The sequence below is a fragment of the Polychytrium aggregatum genome (genome assembly GCF_025602895.1).
Source record: "Polychytrium aggregatum strain JEL109 chromosome Unknown BJ171scaffold_38, whole genome shotgun sequence".
NCBI lineage: Eukaryota > Fungi > Chytridiomycota > Chytridiomycetes > Polychytriales > Polychytrium > Polychytrium aggregatum.
Window position 1 is genome coordinate 121,002 of NW_026516240.1, and position 18,886 is coordinate 139,887.

Below are 18,886 nucleotides of genomic sequence, written 5' to 3' on the forward strand. Positions count from 1 at the left end.
CCCTATTCGTGAGGGCTGCTCTGTGCCGGATCCTGAATACACTCCCTGTTTGGCCAATCCAAGGACACCACTCTCAAGATTTCCAGAATCACGACCCTTGAGTGTGTCTGGGAATATTGTCATGGCGTATGTCCGTGCATATTGCCATCGACTGCATCGATGACTATCATGTCGTGCATCGTCTACGCACGCCCTCTCTTGCTGCAGCCATCCACACACAAATGCTGACCATGAATCTTGCGACGGCATGTATTCAGAATGCCAGAGTTGAGTGACCGCTGGCGGCGACTCGGACTGCCCCGCTGGCTCTATTTGGGGCAAGTTCAGAAGAATCCATAGGCCTCGCCCATGACGCCAGCCTGGCCATATCCAATCCAGAAGAATCCATTGTTGCCCCAGCTACTTCCCCAAGAGTTCTGACAGAGCCAGGCCTGCAGGCTGTCGTTCCATCCCACGCAGGCGATGGCGTGCCCGCCCAGGGGTGTGGTGTCGGTGGACTGCAACTTCCACGCCGAGATTGGGTTTCCGCTTGCGTCCTCTTGGTTTCGACAAGACGTCATCGTATCGAAGCTAGCGTCTGGGGAGAGCAAATGGATCAATGCTCGACCCTCGATGCAGTCCTGCAGCACCTGGACCGGCCAGAGAACGGCATCAAGCTGGCATGGAACCGCTGCCGCTCCATCTTTTGCCATCCAACATCAAACAGCGGTTGCCTCCGCCCCATCACCATGAGTCAACCGGCACATGCACCGCAAACCCGCCATATTGCACAGCGCTCATGGTTCAACATACAGATCACGATCCAGGTCAGCACGGCCCCGTTAGTCATCATGTTGCGCTTGACTCGTTGCATGGCAACACCTTGGTTACCCGTCAACAGCGTCATTTGCAGATCCATGTGTCGGGAGCAGCTAGAGTGCACGCAAGTGGCATCCTGGCCTGAAGCCAGGGCAGTGCTTGGATACGGGAAGCACGAGTCCTCGACGAATCCATACGACTGTATCTTGCTTGCGGCATCGCCGACATTCCATCCAGTTGCGCAGTGGGCAGCACCAGTCCCGAGACAGAAAAATATGTCTGAGGGTGATGCCGTCAGCGTTTGACCGAGCGTCATCATGGTGCTTTCGATGACGGACGAACTGGAGAATCCAACGCAGCTGGCACACTGGCCTTGGTTCTTGATTTGTCCGACCCGACCCTGCTTTCGCAGGTCGTAGCTGGACGGAAGGGTCAGCTCCACGGCAGCTGTACCGACCAGAACCGAGCTGTAAGCCACACTCTGCCAACGAAACGATCCAGGCGAACTGCATTAGAGACAATCGCCAGCACCAGGTCAAGGCGACGCCTCCCAGCCCTCCGCTACGAACACTTGCCCTCCAACATTATTCCTCCAGCACTCATCGCTGATGCTTACCTCCAAGGCATCGACAACGCGCTGAAAGACAGCGGGATCGTTCAGGTCCTGCATCGTCAGGTCGTTCTTTTGCATATATGCGTACACGGCGTCCTTGAGACCCAGTTTTTCGATCGTGTCCTTCAGCAGCTGATATTGGTAGTGATAATACTCGGCTGCGGAATCAAGCGCCTGGACCTGGCTCACCGAGATGTCGATCAGCGGCGGCGGCGTGCTCGAGTCTCTGGGCCGCACTCGACGGAGAATGCGGTTCCCATCTATCGAATGGTGAGATGAGTGCATCAGCCAGAGGGCGTTAGTGCCGAGGTAATGCGATACTGAGTCCGTGGGAAATGGGTCTCCGTGATGTTGCTGACTTGACTTTTGCGGGAAGGACATGCATCCCACCTTGCTCCGAAACAACTGCTGGAAGGGCAGTGACGAGGCCAGAACTGACTGCCAGAAGCGCTGCGCAAGCTGCCGGGAGCAGACAAAGGATAAGTACCCATGCCACAAGCACCGCCCAGGTGCTTGCTGTGTCCGAGTGCAACAGGACTCCTTGCCTATTGTCAGTCTCATGGTAGCTTTGGGCGCGAAGAGATGTGTCGATATGACTTGCAGGTGTTGAGCGGGATGCTTGCGTGGAACCGAGGGGCTGGAGGGTCTTGCAGAGCCGACATTGCAGGACGATCGTGGGGCTTAAAGGCGAGCGAGTCGCCTGAGCATGCTGTTGTCACTGCGGATCCCGGCAAGAAGTGCTACGACATCAGGTGGTCAGCTGAGGAAGGCATAAGTACCCAGGCTGCTGCAATATGTGGTTGGGGCGAGGGGTCAGTGCAGCTGCTAAGGCCGACCATCCACAGTCATTGTTTCTGTCGCTTGAATCCGATGATGCACCCGGTCAGACATAAGTCCATGGATCCTGCAACATAAAGGTCGCTCGGCGGCGATATGAGCCTGGGTGGCATATCGAGCGGAACCGATTCTCGCCTGTTTGCATGGCCGCCAAGCGATTGGTTGGCACAGCATTTGCCTGCGACTGACGTCTCCAGGCATTTATGATTCGACCACGACCAAACATGCAAGATATGAGATCGCGACCATTGTTGCGATGTCGATGACGAGGCTGGTCGCTTGAGCCGTCTGCGAATCTGTTTCGCATGAGCGGTGCTGCTATAAAGCAACGACCAACCGCCATCCAGGTTTTAGTAAATCACCTCGGCCTCCTCTATGAATTTGCCCCCCCCCGTCAGACCTCAGTACAATGAAGGTTTTCTCTGTCAAAGTCCTCGCTTGTGGTAGGCTGCCTCAATGCACTGGAGCGCGGCCACTTCTGAAGTAGAAAGACATGTTCCGCAGGATGCATTTTCTGGAGCGGTCGTGTGTAGGCGAGCCTGGGTACTCTGTGCTCGCCGGATAGCGCTCGTACTGCTCCTCATATTGTGAATCGTATCTTAGGCGCCGTCGCTGTGGCTTCAATGCTGCCACCGGCACTGGCAAACACTGTGTTAAACTCACGAGGTAAGCAGCGCTTTGAAGACCAGCCCGGTGCATCTGGGCGAGGTACGGCGCTGGAGACTGACCAGCAGCACTTTGGCACATCGCACTGACCTGAAGCTGCGGCGACTCTGTCTTGTCGGGCCCGGTGCGGACAGATCCTTCTTTGGACCTGACGACTCTCCGCACCTACCTGAACAAAATCAACCAGTCCCAAGCCATCCAGATCGAGAAGAGCGGCAGAGATGTCAACTACCACTACCAGGGCGTCATAAACGACCCCAACTTTGCTTCCCTCCACAAAGCCGCACAGACCTACATGGGCAGCCAGGGAATCTCCCCAAACGATCTCCAAAATCCTGCTACGCTTCAAACCGTTGTGAACAATGTTCAGGTATGCCCGTGCACTTGTACTGCACACATAGCGGCTGGCCAAAACCGGCCGAGGCTGTGGCTGCATGCTCTGGGCCGTCGAGGCACATTCGCTGCACTGGCGAGAGCCACTCTCGGTGCTGGTGTGCGCATATCAGCCCACGATCCTCGCATATTGTCAGACTAAGCCACTTCTCGCCCAAACAGACCGCTTCTCCGACGGCAAACTCTGAGGTCGTGTATGCAGCAGTGCTGCCGTCGTCCTTCAGTCTGATCAGCAGCAACCGGGTCGGCGCAGTGAAGAACCAAGGCGGCTGCGCCAGCTGTGTGGGCTTCTCGACCTCGTCGACACTCGAGAGCACCCTCAAGACCCAGGGGGTCAATATGGTCGTGTCGGCCGCCGATATTTTCTTCTGCGTCGGTTATGCCGATGCCAGCTGCGCGAATGGCTGGTCGATCGACACTGCTGCTCGCAAGGTCAGCCAGTACGGGTTTGTGTCGGACAGCTGCTTTGCGTACAAACCGGTCCAGCAGGCATGCACCTTCGGCTGTCCCCAAGGCCGCCACCTTGGACTGGTCTCGCATCACATCCCGAGCACGGTGGAGGCCAAGCGACACATTCTCACCAACGGCGCCGTGCTCACGGCCCTGACCGTCTGTGAGTACCAACCCATCCCGCAGCTGCCAAAGTAATGGCCGCACCTCCATATGCGTCGAATAGGATACTGACACATATCTACCCAATCACTCCGTCTCTTTGTGCTTGCCAGACGAGGATTTTATGAACTGCTGCTCGAACAACCAGGTGTACCATCAAGGTGCCAACCAGCCCCTTGTCGGAGGACATGCCGTCGCCTGCGTCGGATGGGACGACACCTTGCAAGCTTGGCTCTGCCAGAACTCCTGGGATACCTGGTGGGGCACCAAGGGCTTCTTCTGGATTGGATACGGCCAGAGCGGCATCATGGGCGATATGTACGGATTTGTGTAAACTCTTGTGGCGGACGGTCGAGACCTACATCCGAGTTGGAAGGGGGGATAAAGAAGGTGAAAGCGGGTCTTTCATGCGGTTTGTGTACAGTCTATCCAGAAAACCGGGATAGTCGTTTTCTAGTTTCAGGGGCCTGAAGCCTGCGGAACTTCCGTAGGCTGCTGTTGGCTTGCAGCTGTGCGGTTATTTCCCGTCCTGGTTGGCAATCTCTTTGTTTTGATTGGTTTTGGAAGCATGGTCTTGAATACACTTGATCTCCTGTGGTGATGTGGGAGTGTGATGGATGCATTCGACTCTGTGGACAGCTCCATGGTTTCTCGACATCAAGATACTCGGCCTTCTCGAGTCGCTTGGCTTCCCAGCACTGTGAGCACACCTGGAGATCGAGTCGCTTGAGTCGCCGTCGCCTCGTCAGGTTGAAGTGCAGTCCAGCATGTCTCCATCTGTGCGAGAGAGAAGCGCCGATGGCTGGTTCTGCCCTTCGGCAAGGGTGAATATCCTCGAAACCAGCGCATTTTGGGCTGACAGTGATGCTGCTCACAGAAGTGTCCTTGATTCAGTTCCAGAAGTGCATCACACGATCAATCAGCCAAGGCGGTGCGCCGGCAATGGATGGTGCTCTTGGGCATCGGATTGTGGATGCTTTTGGGACAAAACAGTGTCCTGCTCAGATCTGCATTCCCATCGATCCCACCACCAAGATGAGCCAGGGTTTGTATCGACCTCCATACCTCCGCGGATCCAACCAAGACTCATGCACCGCCGAAGGGACTTGCTGCTGACTCTCCGGGATTCGTATGAACAGCCGACTTTGATGAATTTTTGAAGCGATACGGGCTGGAGAAGAGCAAGAACCTGTTCCTGGAGAACGACTATGACACAATCGATCTTGTAAGTGACATTCCGGTCTGCAGATAAACAGGACTGCGGCTCATGCTTCTTGCCATCATAGATCCTTGAGCTGACCGAGGAGGACATGAAGGAGATGGAAATGAAGGGCGGCACCATCAAGAAGGTCCTCAAGGCACAGAAAGAACACAGACTTGGCGGCCCAGATGCTCCACCCCTCGCAGCAGTAACTGGGGTCGCTGTGGCGAGTAGCAGCCAGCACGGCACTTCTGGAGTTACCGGCGAGACTTACAGCCTCGTGCCAGTCTCTCGCAGCCCAGAATATTATCAACCAGCCGAGATTCTACCACGCTGGGAGTGCCAGCTTGAGTGCAGCAACCACGATGTGTTCATCAGGTACGATCCGTCAACAGCCACCTGGACACTCAACATCATAGCACCAGACTATACTGACATCGATCGCCATGCAGCTATCGAGTTTCGAGCGAGAGCGATAAAGCCAATCTGCTCGTCGGCGCGCTCACGTCCAGGAAGAAGAGCGAGGAGGAGCTGCATCCCTATCTCGACCACCTGTGCCTTCGCGACGGCCAGGACTGGGAGCAGGGCTTCATCAACGGCCTCCATCGATCGCCAGTGATTGTGTTGCTGCTCTCCGAGGAGGGGTTAAAGCGAACGCATGAAGCCCATTTGGTCCCCGATAACCAATTTCTCGAGGTAGGCCAATCGTGCATCGCATCGGCCCAACGGCGTTGTCTCCACAACGCCAGATCGTGTGAAGCTGATGGCCAGAAACGTTTTCGTCGCAGGTGCAACATGCTCTCAAGGCAATGATGGACGCTGCTGCCTCTGGCAGCACTATCATCACCCAACCCGTCTACGTCTGGTCGACAAAGCAACTGGGCGGCGAGGTCCTCCAGAAGAAATACTTTCCCAACCCAAACGACTTCCCGGATTCAGCTCCCGCTCACCGAAAGAGCCCGCTGTTTGACGGCCGTCCAATGACCATCCGTCAGACTTTCAAGGAGCTGATGCAGATTCAGGCACTTGATGCTGTTGACGGAAACGCATTGAAGCGGTAGGTCCAAGACCAAGCAATAAGAAGTGAAGATGACACACTTCTGATCTATCTCTAGTACCACAGACTTGTGCCAAACATCCGCGAGCTCGTTTCCAAGTCAAAGAGAGCAACGTTCGATGGCGAGCTCTACCACCAGAGCCGACCCATCGTCCTCGCTGCCGACGAAGACTCGCAGCTCCGCGTCCTGCTCGATCCCATCGACTTTGACCCCGACAGGAAGGCGCTCGAGGATCTGTATGTCGAAGGCACCCGCCAGTGGCTGTTTGACCATGTCACTGCCTGGGTCGACGACGACGACAACGCCGACCGGGTCCTGTGGGTCAATGCCGTCGCCGGTGTCGGCAAGTCCGTCGCTGCTGCCCAGATCGCCAACATCCTGCTTGGCCGGGACCAGCTGGCGACATCGCTGTTCCTCAAGTACAACGACACCCGCAAGAACAACCCCCGCATCCTGCTGACCACGATCGCATATGGACTGTGTCGCTGGTACGCACCGATCGGCCGTCGGTTCCTCGACGCTGGCCACACCAAGGACGACCTCGACAAGATGAGCATCCCGGACCTGTTCAAGGCCTTGATTGAGGATCCACTCGAGGCTCTTGGCCAGTACCGGCCCAAGGGAGCCGTCGTGGTGATGGTCGATGGACTGGACGAGTGCCATCCGCGCGACGAGATCCTGTCGCTCCTGGCCTGGCGACTCACACAGCTGAAGGACGAGTCCCGGATCAAGCTGCTGCTGACGTCCCGCCCCGAGGCCGACATCAGGGATGCCTTCCGAGGAGTGCCGACCACGACGATCGAGCCGTCGAGCGAGGACAACATCCGCGACCTCCGGGTGTTCATCGACCATCGTCTCAGGGACCATCCCAGCCTCAGCGAGTCGGACCGCACCCAGGCGATCTCGGTGCTGCTGGACCAGTCCAAGACATTCGTGTGGATCAACCTGATCCTCAACACCGTCGAGCACGAGCTGGAGACTCCCGAGCCTGGATCGACGCCGTGCGAGGAGAGCGACGCAGCATCCACAGCCGGCCCAGTGACACTCACCACGATCAAGGACATCAACGACAGCGCCGCCGATGTCGGCCAGCTGTACCACAAGACATTCGCCAAGATCCACTCGCAGTCGAACCACCCGGCCGAGCTGGTCACGGTGGTGTCGGCGATCGCCACGGCCCAGTCGATCTTGACCCCACAGATCATCGCTGATGTGTTTGGACTCGAGATCGGCGTCGTTCGCGAGTGTCTCAAGAGCCTCAGTCTGGTCCTCGATCCTGGCGCCAATGGATTGGGTCCCCGAGGCAGCCAGTCCACCAACACCGAGGTCAAGTTCAACCACAAGTCGGTGGCGGACTATCTCCTCGGCGATACATCGACTGGCCATCCATGGCATGTGTCGGACTCGTTCCACACGGTGTTTGCCAAGGGATGTCTCGGCGTGATCCTCTCGCACGAGCCAGTGATCAACATCTGCGAGATCTTCGACTTTCACGACGATATCCCAGACCTCGAGGACAGGGTCGCAGTCAAGATCACACCGTCGCTGCGATACAGCGTCGCGCACTGGATCACACACTTTGTGTGGTGTGTGGAAGGAGTGGCCGAGTCGAGTCCGGTGTGGCAGTCGGCCGAGATGGTCGATGTGGCAGCGGTGCTCACTCGGTTCGTCAAGACGCATGTGTTCTTCTGGCTCGAGTGTGGGTCGCTCACACATGTGGTCAGGCCGATCATCGAGCAACTGGCTGTGCTGCGAGGAGTGATCGCCAAGGCACCCAGCACCATCGTCGACGACACCACGAAGGAACTGGTCAAGGACACGTATCGATTCATCCGCGAGTTTGCCGACCCGATCATCAAGAGTGCACCACAGGTGTACAACTCGGGATATGCATTCACACCGAAGGAGACAACGATCTACAAGACATATGCCGACCAACTCGAGGACAAGATTCCGTTCCTGGTCACCTGCGGTCCAGCACCCACCTGGGATCCGTGTGTGATGACACTCACAGAACATACCAGCGCCGCAACATCCGTCGCCATATCGACACTATGGAAAGTGGTCGTTTCCGGGTCCAGCGATGGCGCAGTCCGGATCTGGGACTCTGTCACAGGCATGCTGAAGTCTGTGCTGTATACCAAGAGAAGCTATGTGAACTCCGTGGCAATCTCCCTGGATGGCAAGTGGATCATATCAGGGGCCAGTGACAAGGCTGTTAGAGTATGGGAGACCACATCCGCTTGTCAGGTCGCAGTTTTAGAAGGGCATACCGACCACGTTCGCTCCGTCGCAATCTCATCCGATAGAAATTGGATCGTATCTGGATCGAGAGACAAAACCGCGCGAGTTTGGAACGCCGTCACCGGGCAGTTGGTACACACTCTACAAGGCCATCGAGCAAGCGTCTACTCCGTCGTGTTTTCGCCAGACGGAAGACATATCGTGTCTGGATCCGGCGATGGCCAAGTTCGGCTCTATGATGTTCTGTCAGGCGAGCTGAAGCAAACGCTCCAAGGCCACTCGGACTGGGTCAATGCCGTCGCAGTGTCCTCGGACGGATCCACAATCGTCTCAGGATCGAGCGACAAAACTGTCCGAATCTGGGAGTTCCAGAGCGGTCGGCTGCTCCAGATACTCGAAGGCAGCCCTGGCCTTGTGCTCTCTGTTGCAATTTCTCACTATGGTCTGTCGGTCGTCGCCGGCTCAAACGACGGAGCCATCGCCGTCTGGAACCGCACTGTTTCTCAGAGTCCGGTGGTCCTCGAGGGACATTCCGCAGCAATCCGATCGGTGGTAATCTCCTCGGATGCTAGAACTGTCTGTTCAGCATCAGAAGACGGGCTAGTCAAGATATGGGAGGTCGCCGGCCTCGTGTATAGGCCGCCGTGTTTGCCAGGACGCACCGCTACGATGGACTCAGTCTTGGGAGAGCCATCGCTCCTGTGCCCCAAAGCGAACGATACGGCCGATAATTCGATTGGGGGACTGTCTCGACGTTCCAAGGGCCATACCGACTGGGTCACATCTACAGCCGCGTCGCTCGATGGCCGACACTATCTCACTGGCTCAGACGACGCGACCATTCGAGTCTGGAACGCTCAAACAGGCGAGCTGCAGAGGACGCTTCATGGCCAGAATGGATATATACTGTGCATTGCAGTTTCACCAGACGGAAGGACGCTGTATTCTGGGTCGAGCGACCACACTGTCAGAATATGGAATCTGACCACCATGAAGACCGAAGGCGAATACAAGGTGCACCACGACTGGGTTAGCTCCCTGGCCGTTGCTTCGGATAGCAACCACGTCGTTTCTGCCTCCAAGGATCGCACCGTCAAAATTTGGTGTGCTGCAAATGGACTGGTGAAACGAACGCTCGAGGGACACGGAGGCCATGTCAAGTCGGTGGCTCTGTCGGCGAACGATGAGATCGTCGCGTCGGTGTCAAACGACTGCACTATCAAGATATGGGACTTTGCGACCGGCCAGCTCCGAAAGTCACTCTCCGGAAACTCAACCTCGCTGTGGGCTGTCGCCGTCTCGCCAGACGCACGGGTTGTCGTCTCGGGCTCCAACGACAGCATGATAAGGATGTGGGATGTTGCCTCGGGGACACTCCTCAGGGTTCTGTCCGGACATGGTGCCGATGTCCGGGGCTTGGCCATCACCCCAGACGGCAGGACGCTTTTCTCTTCCTCGAACGACAAAACCGTCAAGGTGTGGTCCACGACGACGGGCGAGCTGAAGCATACCCTTGAAGGTCACAGCGACTACATCCTCTCTGTTTGCGTGTCCTCTGACGGCAAAACGGCCATGTCAGGGTCCAGTGACAAGTCTGCTCGGGTTTGGGATGCTGAAACAGGTCGGCTGAAGCTGACGCTACAGGCCTTCTCCAGCCAGGTCTCCGCAGTCGACACTTCGTCCGATGGCGTGACGGTCGCTACCGGCTCGACTGACGCTTTTGTGAGAGTCTGGAACGGTGTGAGTGGACGACTCTGTCAGATTCTTGATGGACACGGCTGCGGCATTACCTCGGTCTCGGTGCGGCCAGATGGTCGGGTCCTGCGCTCAGTAGATGTCTCTGGCCGATGGATCACATGGGAGCTCGTTGATGCACTCTTTGTCCAAGCAAACGAGAACATCCAAGGGCATCCCTCAAGTCGCAGCCAGGCGAGCGCGGGCCTCTGGCAAAAGCACCCCAGCCCACCGTCTCCCTACTGGATGCGGCATGGGCACCACATCCTCAAGATCCCGCCTCGACTCTTCTCGGACAAGGCACAAGTCACGAACGCATATGGAGCACTCGCTGTGGCAACTCGGGCGCTCTTGACGATCTGCGTAAGTAGGCAGGTGGTCTCATCGCAGGCTCGAAGAAGCGTTATCTGACCTGCGATTCTTCTCCTGCAGCCCATCTATCTCAAGTGCCCGCAGACCCATTTCTGGGCAGCACTCTGTTGGCAGAGCAACGCATTCTGTCAAGACAGTATGGACAAGGCTCGTCGGGCATATCGGATCGCTGCTGAGGCCGGCTTCGCTGACGCACAGTACCATCTGGGCATGTGCTTCCGAGATGGTATCGGGACGGCACCCGATCTGCCCCAGGCTCTCGGCTGGTTCTCTCGGGCTGCTCAAGCTGGCCATGTCCCAGCTCAATACCACACAGCGTTGTGCTTTGAGCAAGGAGCAGATCTAGCTCCAGACCAAGACAAGCTGGTTGAATGGCTGGAACGAGCCGCTCGCGGCGGATATCTGGATGCACAAATCAAACTCGGCTGTCTGCTCGAAGAGCGGGCACAGAACGACGCGGACTGCCGGCGGGCATTTGAGCTGTACTTGGAAGCCGCCAACGGCCGAAGCACAGAAGCTCAATATCATCTCGGTCGCTGCTTCGAGAGAGGCATCGGTACCCCAGCCGACATAACACATGCTCTTCACTGGTACGGACTCGCAGCCAATCAGGCCCACCCAGAAGCAAGACGCCGACTTCTGCCGCTCTCGCTCGAGTACTCCAGGCGCGGCAACACTGAAGCCGAGTTTGCTCTTGGGCTTTGCTTCGATCGGGGAATCGGTACCAGTCCGGAACAGGGCAAGGCCATCGAATGGTATCGCAAGGCGGCAAGACAAGGCCACACGGATGCGCAGAGTCGACTTTTTGACCTGCTGGAGGACATCGAGGGCTCAACCCCCGAGGAGCAATGCGAGTTGGCACGGTGTTTCGAGGATTGCAAGGGATACCAGGCCAGTAACCGGCTGGCGCTTGAGTGGCTCCTCAAAGCTGCCAAGCAAGGCTGTGCAGCTGCAGGGAGTCAGCTGCTTCGTCTATCGGGTTCACTGGCAGCCCAAAACGATAGAGATGCCAAGCTGTATCTTGGCATTTGCCTCCGTGACGGCTATGGAACCGAGCCGGATCTACACCACGCGCTCTCCTGCTTCCGTGAGTCCGCTGAAGCAGCCGATCATCGAGGCCAACAAGCTCTCTTCCGATTATCCTTGGACATGGCCAAGCAGAGACACAGCAAGGAAACAGTTGGTCTCGGGCTCTGCCCCCACCAAGCTGATGGCATTACCCTGAACGTGGATTGGGCGACAGAGCCGCTTCAACAAGCAGCCGATGTTGGCCACGGCGAGTCCAGTCACGGGATTGAAGACGCGCTGGTAGACGATAAGCTAGTATCCGACCGGACATTGAGCACTCGAAATCAGCTGTTGAGCCAATGAGCTCGGATGGCTGGCTCGTTCATATACTGCTTATGGAACTGCCAACGCGATTGTTTGACTGGTCGTGACAAGACCAGGTGCAATACAGACGAAGACTGCACTGAAAGCCATCGAGCAGAGTGCAGGCGGCGGAAACGCCAGTACTTCAAAGCTGCGGCCTCTCGGGCTGGAGCAATGTCAGGCGGGATGGACAGAGGAGCAGGCACATCCGACTGGACTGGATGTGGCGCAGTACAACGTGACTGACACATGACCGGCGCCATGCTTTCTGTCCAGCAACCCGTGTGTGCCTTCGACTCCATCTGCCCAAGCCATTCTCGCCTGCAGCAGCCCTGGCGGCATCGCCTGAATGGAAAGCAGCGACAAATGCAGTGTCCTATCCGGCGCGGACCGAGACGCCAAACTTCGGGAGATTACGCAGGCTCTGGAGCTAAATCGGCGACTGCAGACCATCCTGCAGCAGTGCTTGGCTGATCTGGACAATTCCGAGATCATCGGAGATCAATACAGGGTACCGAAATGCACAACCAGCCCCAGCTGACTCGCTACGAGGCACCGTGCTGATGGACTCTCCGGCTGTAGAGCGTCCTTGCGGATGAATCTCCTCCATCGTCTGGCTTCTGGAAGCGGCATACCCCAGTCCACCTCAGACCACCCCATTTCCGCTTGGATCGACCAGGCCATGCTGTAAGAGCCACCCTGATACCTTGCCATTGTTTCGCTGCGAGTTCACCATCTCTTTCGTTCGACATGAGCTAACTCGCTCCCGGACGCTCCCAGGCGGCAACCGAGCCGCATCCAAATACCGACACCCTGCTGCTGCTCGCCTCCACCCCCATGCGCAAATGCCATGCCTTGAGCAGCCGCACGGCATGTACGAACTGCAAAGCTATCGGGCGCCTCCGAACCGGTCTTATTGTGCAGGCGCACTCGGTTCTGTCGCAAACGCCTGACGATTTCTTACATATCCCAGGACCGGTCGCAGATCGTCTGCAACTCGAGAAGGTTGTTCTGGTCCATCATCAGCGAACACAGTAAGTGCCGGTTGCTTGAGGAGCGTTCCTCCATGGAATCAGGAGGCACTTGCCTTTGAGTCTGAGCGCACTTGAATGAGACTGACTCTGTCGACCCCAGCCCCGAGATCCGCTTGCACGATCTGACCCCAGGACAGAAACAGCGGATACTCGAGCAAATCGACAGCGATGCGCTCGACTGGACTGAGATCCAGAGGGACCATGTGGGTGAGCTTGGCTTCCTTGATGTGCTCGATGTGCCTGATTTGCCCGATGTGCCCGGCTGTGTGATTCTTACCCATCCATGCCATGCAGTTCCCCCAACGGACAGCCCGAGCTTGCGAGATCCAGTGGCGGCTCTGCCAGTCACCACGGCATCATCAAGGAGCATGGACTCCTGAGGAAAAGACACACCTCCAGCGCATTGCCATCGCGCACCAAGAGCGGAACTGGCTTCAAGTCGCTGAGGATATGCATGCCCAGACAGGAGTATGTCGAAGGCGAATGCGTGGCAGGTCCTGATCGATGCTTGGCCGTTGCGGATGTTCTCACACGAGCGTCGCTCCCTCCAGATCCCGCGACTGCCGATTGACTGCTTCCGCACATTTCAGCGAGAGTTTCGAACTCATTCTATCACTCGCGGGTACTATTGTCAGAACGCAGCACCGTCCGGGACCCATCGTTGGTTTATCAAGTGTATCGCACGAGACCCACTCAGCCCTCCTGACTTGACTGAATGGGGCCAAGTGCGCCGATCGCATCGGATGGATATGGTGGTCTGGAACGGAAGATTTACATCTGAATTCCGTGGCTCGGGCCATTTCGTCCTCTAGGCCATTTACGTCGGACGAAGACAGCCGCTTGCGAGAGGCCGTCGCCAGATTCGGCGAGAGCAACTGGCAGCAAGTGGCTCTGCATGTGCAGACGCGAACCAATATCCAGTGTTGGGACCGCTGGACAAAGATCAATCCAAAATTCCGCAAGGGCCAATGGCTGCCTGAAGAAATCCAGCGCTTCAATGCCGCCGTCCAGCACTTTGGCGCAGGCGTCGACGCCGCTACGCTTGCAGAGTGGGTTGGGACTCGCTCCAAGTCCCAGTGCAGCGATCGGCTCCGAATTGCTACCAAACGGAGGCGAGAGTGATGACTGTTTCAGAATGCACACCAGCTTGGGCGATCCTCTCTTCCCCTCGTGCCTGAGCAAGGCGTGCTGAACTGTACAGTCAATCCAGAGAGAAACGGGCCAGTCACTTTCTGGCATCAGCGACCCAAGTCTGCTGATCCGTAGGCTCCAGTGAGCAAGCCATGCGATAGTTTCCCGCCCTGGTTAGCAACCTCTTTGATTTGGTTGGTTTAGTTTTGAATACACTCGACCGATCCATTATGGCGATGATCGACTGATATTGATGTGTCGATGTGGGTGTCAGCCCCAGGTACTCCCTCCGAAGACCCAAGACTCGGGGGTTTTGTTGAACGTGCTCGCTTTGCGATGGCGACGCAACCCTCACGGATTCACGGCGCTGCCTCGCCATTCTCGAAGCTCGGAATGGCGGTGCGAGTCGGCATGGGGGACATAGTGGATGTCACAATCTCAGGCCAGCTGGATCTGCCCAGAAATCAGCCAGCACTTGGAAGTGTGGGCGCCGATCACGCATACGTCATTCGCACTGAGCAGCCACACAAGCCCTCGACAGGCGTGAAGCGCTCCGCTTCGGTTTGGAAAAGCCATTGGGTGTTTCATTTCGTTTTGGAAGCGCAGCATACCGGCCCGATTCAGGCGCCCAGCATCGGCTACTTCGCTCTGCTGGTTTGTGCGCTTGGCAGACGCAGGGCTTTCTCACGCTCAGCCTCCCGATACCAACGGACGACCCACCATCGCTGCAGCAGCTGTCTCTCTATCCCCACCCCTCTCCACCCGGCCGAGCCAGTATGAGTCGCAACTCAGTGGGAGCGCCCGCGCGTACTCACAAGCACAAGAAAGATGGCCTCAGGCCGTTTTTCTCAGAAAGTGCTCTCGCCCCAGCGCCTTCGGCATCGGATCCAGTCCCGGATGGATCTGCATGCTCACCGGCGCCGCTCCAAGCGCGATCCGAACCCATCCTCTCGTCTCGCAAGCCCAGCTCATTCTTCGAGAGCGTCGACCTGGACGTAGCAAGCTCCTACCGCGAGATAATTCAAGCCGCCGAAGTTCTGGAGAGCATTGTCGCGGAGGGCTCCTTAGCTGGCATCACCATCACAAAGCGGCACTCGATGAGCCAAGGGGAGCTCTGGAGGGAGATGACCGACCACGTCCTTAAACTTGTGTACGGCACGATGAAATGTAGGCCAGCCTCGGGCTTTGTCCTGCGAGCGAGCGCTCGCCCATGTTAACAGCGAATATTGGCGAGAGATGCCTCCATTCGATTCTGCCGAGTGGACGGGCTGCTGCCATCATCGAGAGCCGAGCCGCGTCGACACACTCGCCGACGACGGACGATTAACTTGTGCTGGCCCCTCGCTGCCGCCAGACCTGCCCTACATCGATATCATTTTGGTCAAGACACAGTTCTTGGTGTACAACAATCAGGTTTGGTCTTGTGGCGAGGTGGATCGGAATTGCGAGCCACGATACTCACCCTTCTCGACGAATCGCGGACCGCTCCGAGATGCAAGATACGCAAGAGGTGAGCGCGATGCCGAACTGACCCAATTGCTACCCAACTGGCACAGTTCCTCCACCACCTGTCGGTCGTCAAGGTATTTTTGTACCAACTCATGAAACACAACTTTGACTACCAAAGATTCCCCGGCATCCGCTTCGACGTGACCGATCCAACTCCTGGAGATCTCGAGCGGGTGGCAATGGTGCAGGAGCTCGACGAGTGCCTCAAGAGTCACCGCACTAAGCTCGCAGCCGCATTCGCACGCATCCGGATCGAAAAACAAGCCATCGGAAGTAGCTCGGTTGAGCAGCTCATGAATATCCTTCCCGAGGAAGTGAGGGCACGAGAGCAGATTGCAGGTAGAATGGGTCTCCTAGGCCCCAATATCGGTGCTGTCTGCTGGGCCCGGTCATAAATGCGACAGAACTGGCCGGGGCACAGACTTGCTCATCAGATTCAAACTCTTCGTGTTGCAGGGGAAATGCCAAAGATGGCCCGTATCAACACCGTCAAGACAAGCAAGCTCAAAATAACCGACGAGCTCAAGCGTCTCGGATTTCCCGTGCAACTTACAGCAAAGCATGTGCAAGGAGGATCGGAGGAGTAAGTTTCACGGCATTTGATCGAATTTGCAGCGGCGACGGAGAAGCAAAGCGTTCCCACTGCGACCCGTAATACCCGCAGAGATCACCTATGGCTGTGAATGGTGGTTTCGTGACAATCTGGATGAAGCCTGGCAAGATCGGCTTTGAACAGCGCAACGGCGCATGCGACACGCAGCTGACCCGAGGCTATCTTTGCTCCCTCAGCACACTGGCCGATGTCATTTGTCTGGACTTTGACTTTGACGACGTGCTGGTGATTCCGGCAGACTACTATGAGGCTCTAAAGCTGTCGCCGCCGGTGGTCGAAGGCCGCCTGATTTTTCAGGTTTGTACTCCGTGATGTGTTTGAGCCTTGCTTAGCAATTGGAACGGCAGAATGTCTGACATACAGGCCGCTCCATGGATAGGACAAGGCCAGCATGTACGGACTCAGGCACCTCAAGACCCTGATATCTCCGGACGCTCAAGTTATTGATGCGCGCGCCGGATGCGGTATGCACGATGGGCATACCTGATGCGACACTGTCGATTTTAGTCCTGTCCTATCTGTATTCTCGTACAATCTGGCGAGCACTGTGTCGAGGGGGGGGGAGTATTTGGTGCTACCTGGCTTGGCCGAGCAATCACGACCCTGAGAGCCAGCTGGCAGGGATCAGCGCCACCGTGTTAGTGACGTATCCGCGCACTTGGTGCTGTGTCGTCGACCCACTCCAGGAACCAAAACCAGCCATCTTGCCGATATCCTCGGAAGCAAAGGGAGAATCTTTGCGTTCGAGAGCCGCAAGAGCCGATATGAAACTCTGGTTTCGCGGCTCAAAACCCACGGGATCAAAAGTATGAGCGCGACCCCACCGGCCGCATGATCGCTGCGCCATGTTCTCTTGTGCTGGTGTACTAAGCATCCGTGGGACTGACTTGCCGAAACCCGTCTTTCAGATGTGGAGGCCGTGGATATGGATTTCATGAACATCGATGTCCGAGATCCACTCTATAGTCAGGTTAGTATCAAGCGAATGACAGCAAGAGTGCCAAAGCAGCCCGTCCTGTGGTGTGGCCCTTTGTGATACTGACAGATTCTCGTGGCAGGTGTCCGTTGTCGTTATCGAGCCGCCCAACTCAGGCACCAGCATCATCGACAAGCTTGGATATTTGCTCCAGGAGGAAGGTAGGCTGGAGATGGGGGCGCGAGTAAGCGATGCCAGTCCTGTACTTTGCAATGCTTTGGTAGCTGCGCCTCTCGGACTGACGGGCAGAGCGCTCGCTCGTGTGCTGCAGAGTTCCCCTATGACCAACATACGCAGAAGGACCTGTTCTCGCTCAAGAGGCAGCAGTATAACATGATCAAGCATGCGCTCCAGCGTAGGGATCCTCTCTTCTGTCTGTCTGCTGTGACGGCTCGCACTGCTCCATCAGCTCCAGGCACAAGTGTGCGCCATCAATCCAGCGCCGTGCCGTGCCTCGGTACTCTATTCACTTGATGCCTCCCGCGATAACCTGTAACCGTGCTGGCTTGCTGTCTCTGCTTCGGCTGCTCCAGTTCCCAGTGTCAAAACGATCCTGTACATCACAAGGTCAACGCACCAGGAAGAAAACGAGCAGGTTGTTGAGGAAATCATGGATCGCATGGGCGCCACATGGGAGCTGTCCTGCGTGCTACCGGAGATCATCAACGAGCGAACCGAGGAGTATGAATATGGTAGGATCAATTGATATTCGAGTGTCTGAATATGCCGCTGCTCAAATGAGTCATTCTGGCGACTATTCTGGCGACTATTCTGGCGACTATTCTGGCGACTCGATGGGATCAGCATTCTGACAATCCGGCGGATCGATCACGGCCCCGGTGTTGGCTGAGCAGAGGAATGTCTCAAGATCTCGCCCTCGGACAGCGGCAACGGCGTCTTCATCGCGTGTATGCAGAAGGTTCCCGAGGAGACCGTCGAGAGCTCGGACGAAGAGGTGGAGGAGCTGGACGATGCCCCGGGAGCCGACACTGCTGCCGACCAGCCCAAGGTGCACCACGCCGAGGGAGTGGCCTTGCCGCGACGAAAGCGCCTCGTCAAGCTGCACTCAAAGTCATCTCAAGACACGATCGTAGTCGAGCCTGCAAAGTCAGGGAAAGCCCCGAGACTATCAAAGACAAAGGCCTCGAGAACGACTCTTGTCCACCGCGTCGGCTCAAAAACATCGTCCCTGGAGCGCCTGTCGACTGAGAAGAGGCCGTCCAAAGTCAGCTCCAAGCTCGATAACGACGACGACGACGACGCCACACCGCCCCAGAGCAACTCGCCAGAGATGCCCGCCCAGAAGACACGCAGGCTCAGGAAAAGGGTGTCGCTCTACGGCCAGGTGATGGACGACAACGGCGAGTACATCTTTGATCCAGCCTTTGGCATCTTTGGCTGCAGCCTGAAGCGATTCTATGCGCCACAGGCCGATGCTTTAAAGCGCATCAACAAAAACAGCGACAGTCAGCTCTATGTACGTCCGATCAAAATCAAGTGGAAGTATCCGGTAAGCAGCACCGCGAACTACGGCGCGATCGGCAATGTGCAAACGGACATCGAGCTGTGCTGACATCTTGTCTGCTCTCCCTTGCGCTGGGTTGCAACGTCTCTACCCAGGTTCCCAACCCGCGGCCTTGGAAGTGAAGGAAACAGGGGCTGGACACAGGGGCGGCTCCAGACTGCTGCGACCAGACGAAGGCCATCCTATAACGGTTAATCAA

The 18,886-nt window shown here is 56.9% G+C and overlaps 4 protein-coding genes across 4 annotated transcripts; 3 read left to right on the top strand and 1 right to left on the bottom strand.

Annotated features, from left to right (window-relative positions):
- Positions 1-261: 261 nt before the first annotated feature.
- Positions 262-1,792, bottom strand: BJ171DRAFT_630238 (uncharacterized protein; the record flags this gene model as incomplete). Its single annotated transcript, XM_053115614.1, has 4 exons — positions 262-577; positions 793-1,279; positions 1,415-1,671; positions 1,771-1,792. The coding sequence occupies 4 exons, from the start codon at positions 1,790-1,792 to the stop codon at positions 324-326; spliced, it is 1,020 nt and encodes a 339-aa protein (XP_052963671.1). The 3' UTR covers positions 262-323.
- A 1,248-nt stretch (positions 1,793-3,040) lies between these two features.
- BJ171DRAFT_517472 (uncharacterized protein) lies at positions 3,041-4,522 on the top strand. The gene is made up of 3 exons (XM_053112145.1): positions 3,041-3,284; positions 3,470-3,920; positions 4,033-4,522. The coding sequence occupies exons 1-3, from the start codon at positions 3,210-3,212 to the stop codon at positions 4,251-4,253; spliced, it is 747 nt and encodes a 248-aa protein (XP_052963672.1). The 5' UTR covers positions 3,041-3,209; the 3' UTR covers positions 4,254-4,522.
- A 6,144-nt stretch (positions 4,523-10,666) lies between these two features.
- BJ171DRAFT_477347 (uncharacterized protein) lies at positions 10,667-11,899 on the top strand (the record flags this gene model as incomplete). Its single annotated transcript, XM_053108872.1, has 1 exon — positions 10,667-11,899. One exon carries the CDS (start codon positions 10,667-10,669, stop codon positions 11,897-11,899), a length of 1,233 nt encoding a protein of 410 aa, XP_052963673.1.
- A 295-nt stretch (positions 11,900-12,194) lies between these two features.
- BJ171DRAFT_570263 (uncharacterized protein) lies at positions 12,195-18,871 on the top strand. Its single transcript, XM_053113623.1, has 20 exons — positions 12,195-12,410; positions 12,482-12,586; positions 12,680-12,933; positions 13,034-13,136; positions 13,228-13,401; positions 13,660-13,982; positions 14,526-14,718; positions 14,889-15,231; positions 15,419-15,477; positions 15,621-15,912; positions 16,030-16,156; positions 16,240-16,483; positions 16,566-16,650; positions 16,873-16,992; positions 17,095-17,156; positions 17,245-17,323; positions 17,434-17,517; positions 17,696-17,854; positions 18,017-18,672; positions 18,783-18,871. Exons 1-20 carry the CDS (start codon positions 12,249-12,251, stop codon positions 18,807-18,809), a joined length of 3,651 nt encoding a protein of 1,216 aa, XP_052963674.1. The 5' UTR covers positions 12,195-12,248; the 3' UTR covers positions 18,810-18,871.
- Positions 18,872-18,886: the final 15 nt, after the last annotated feature.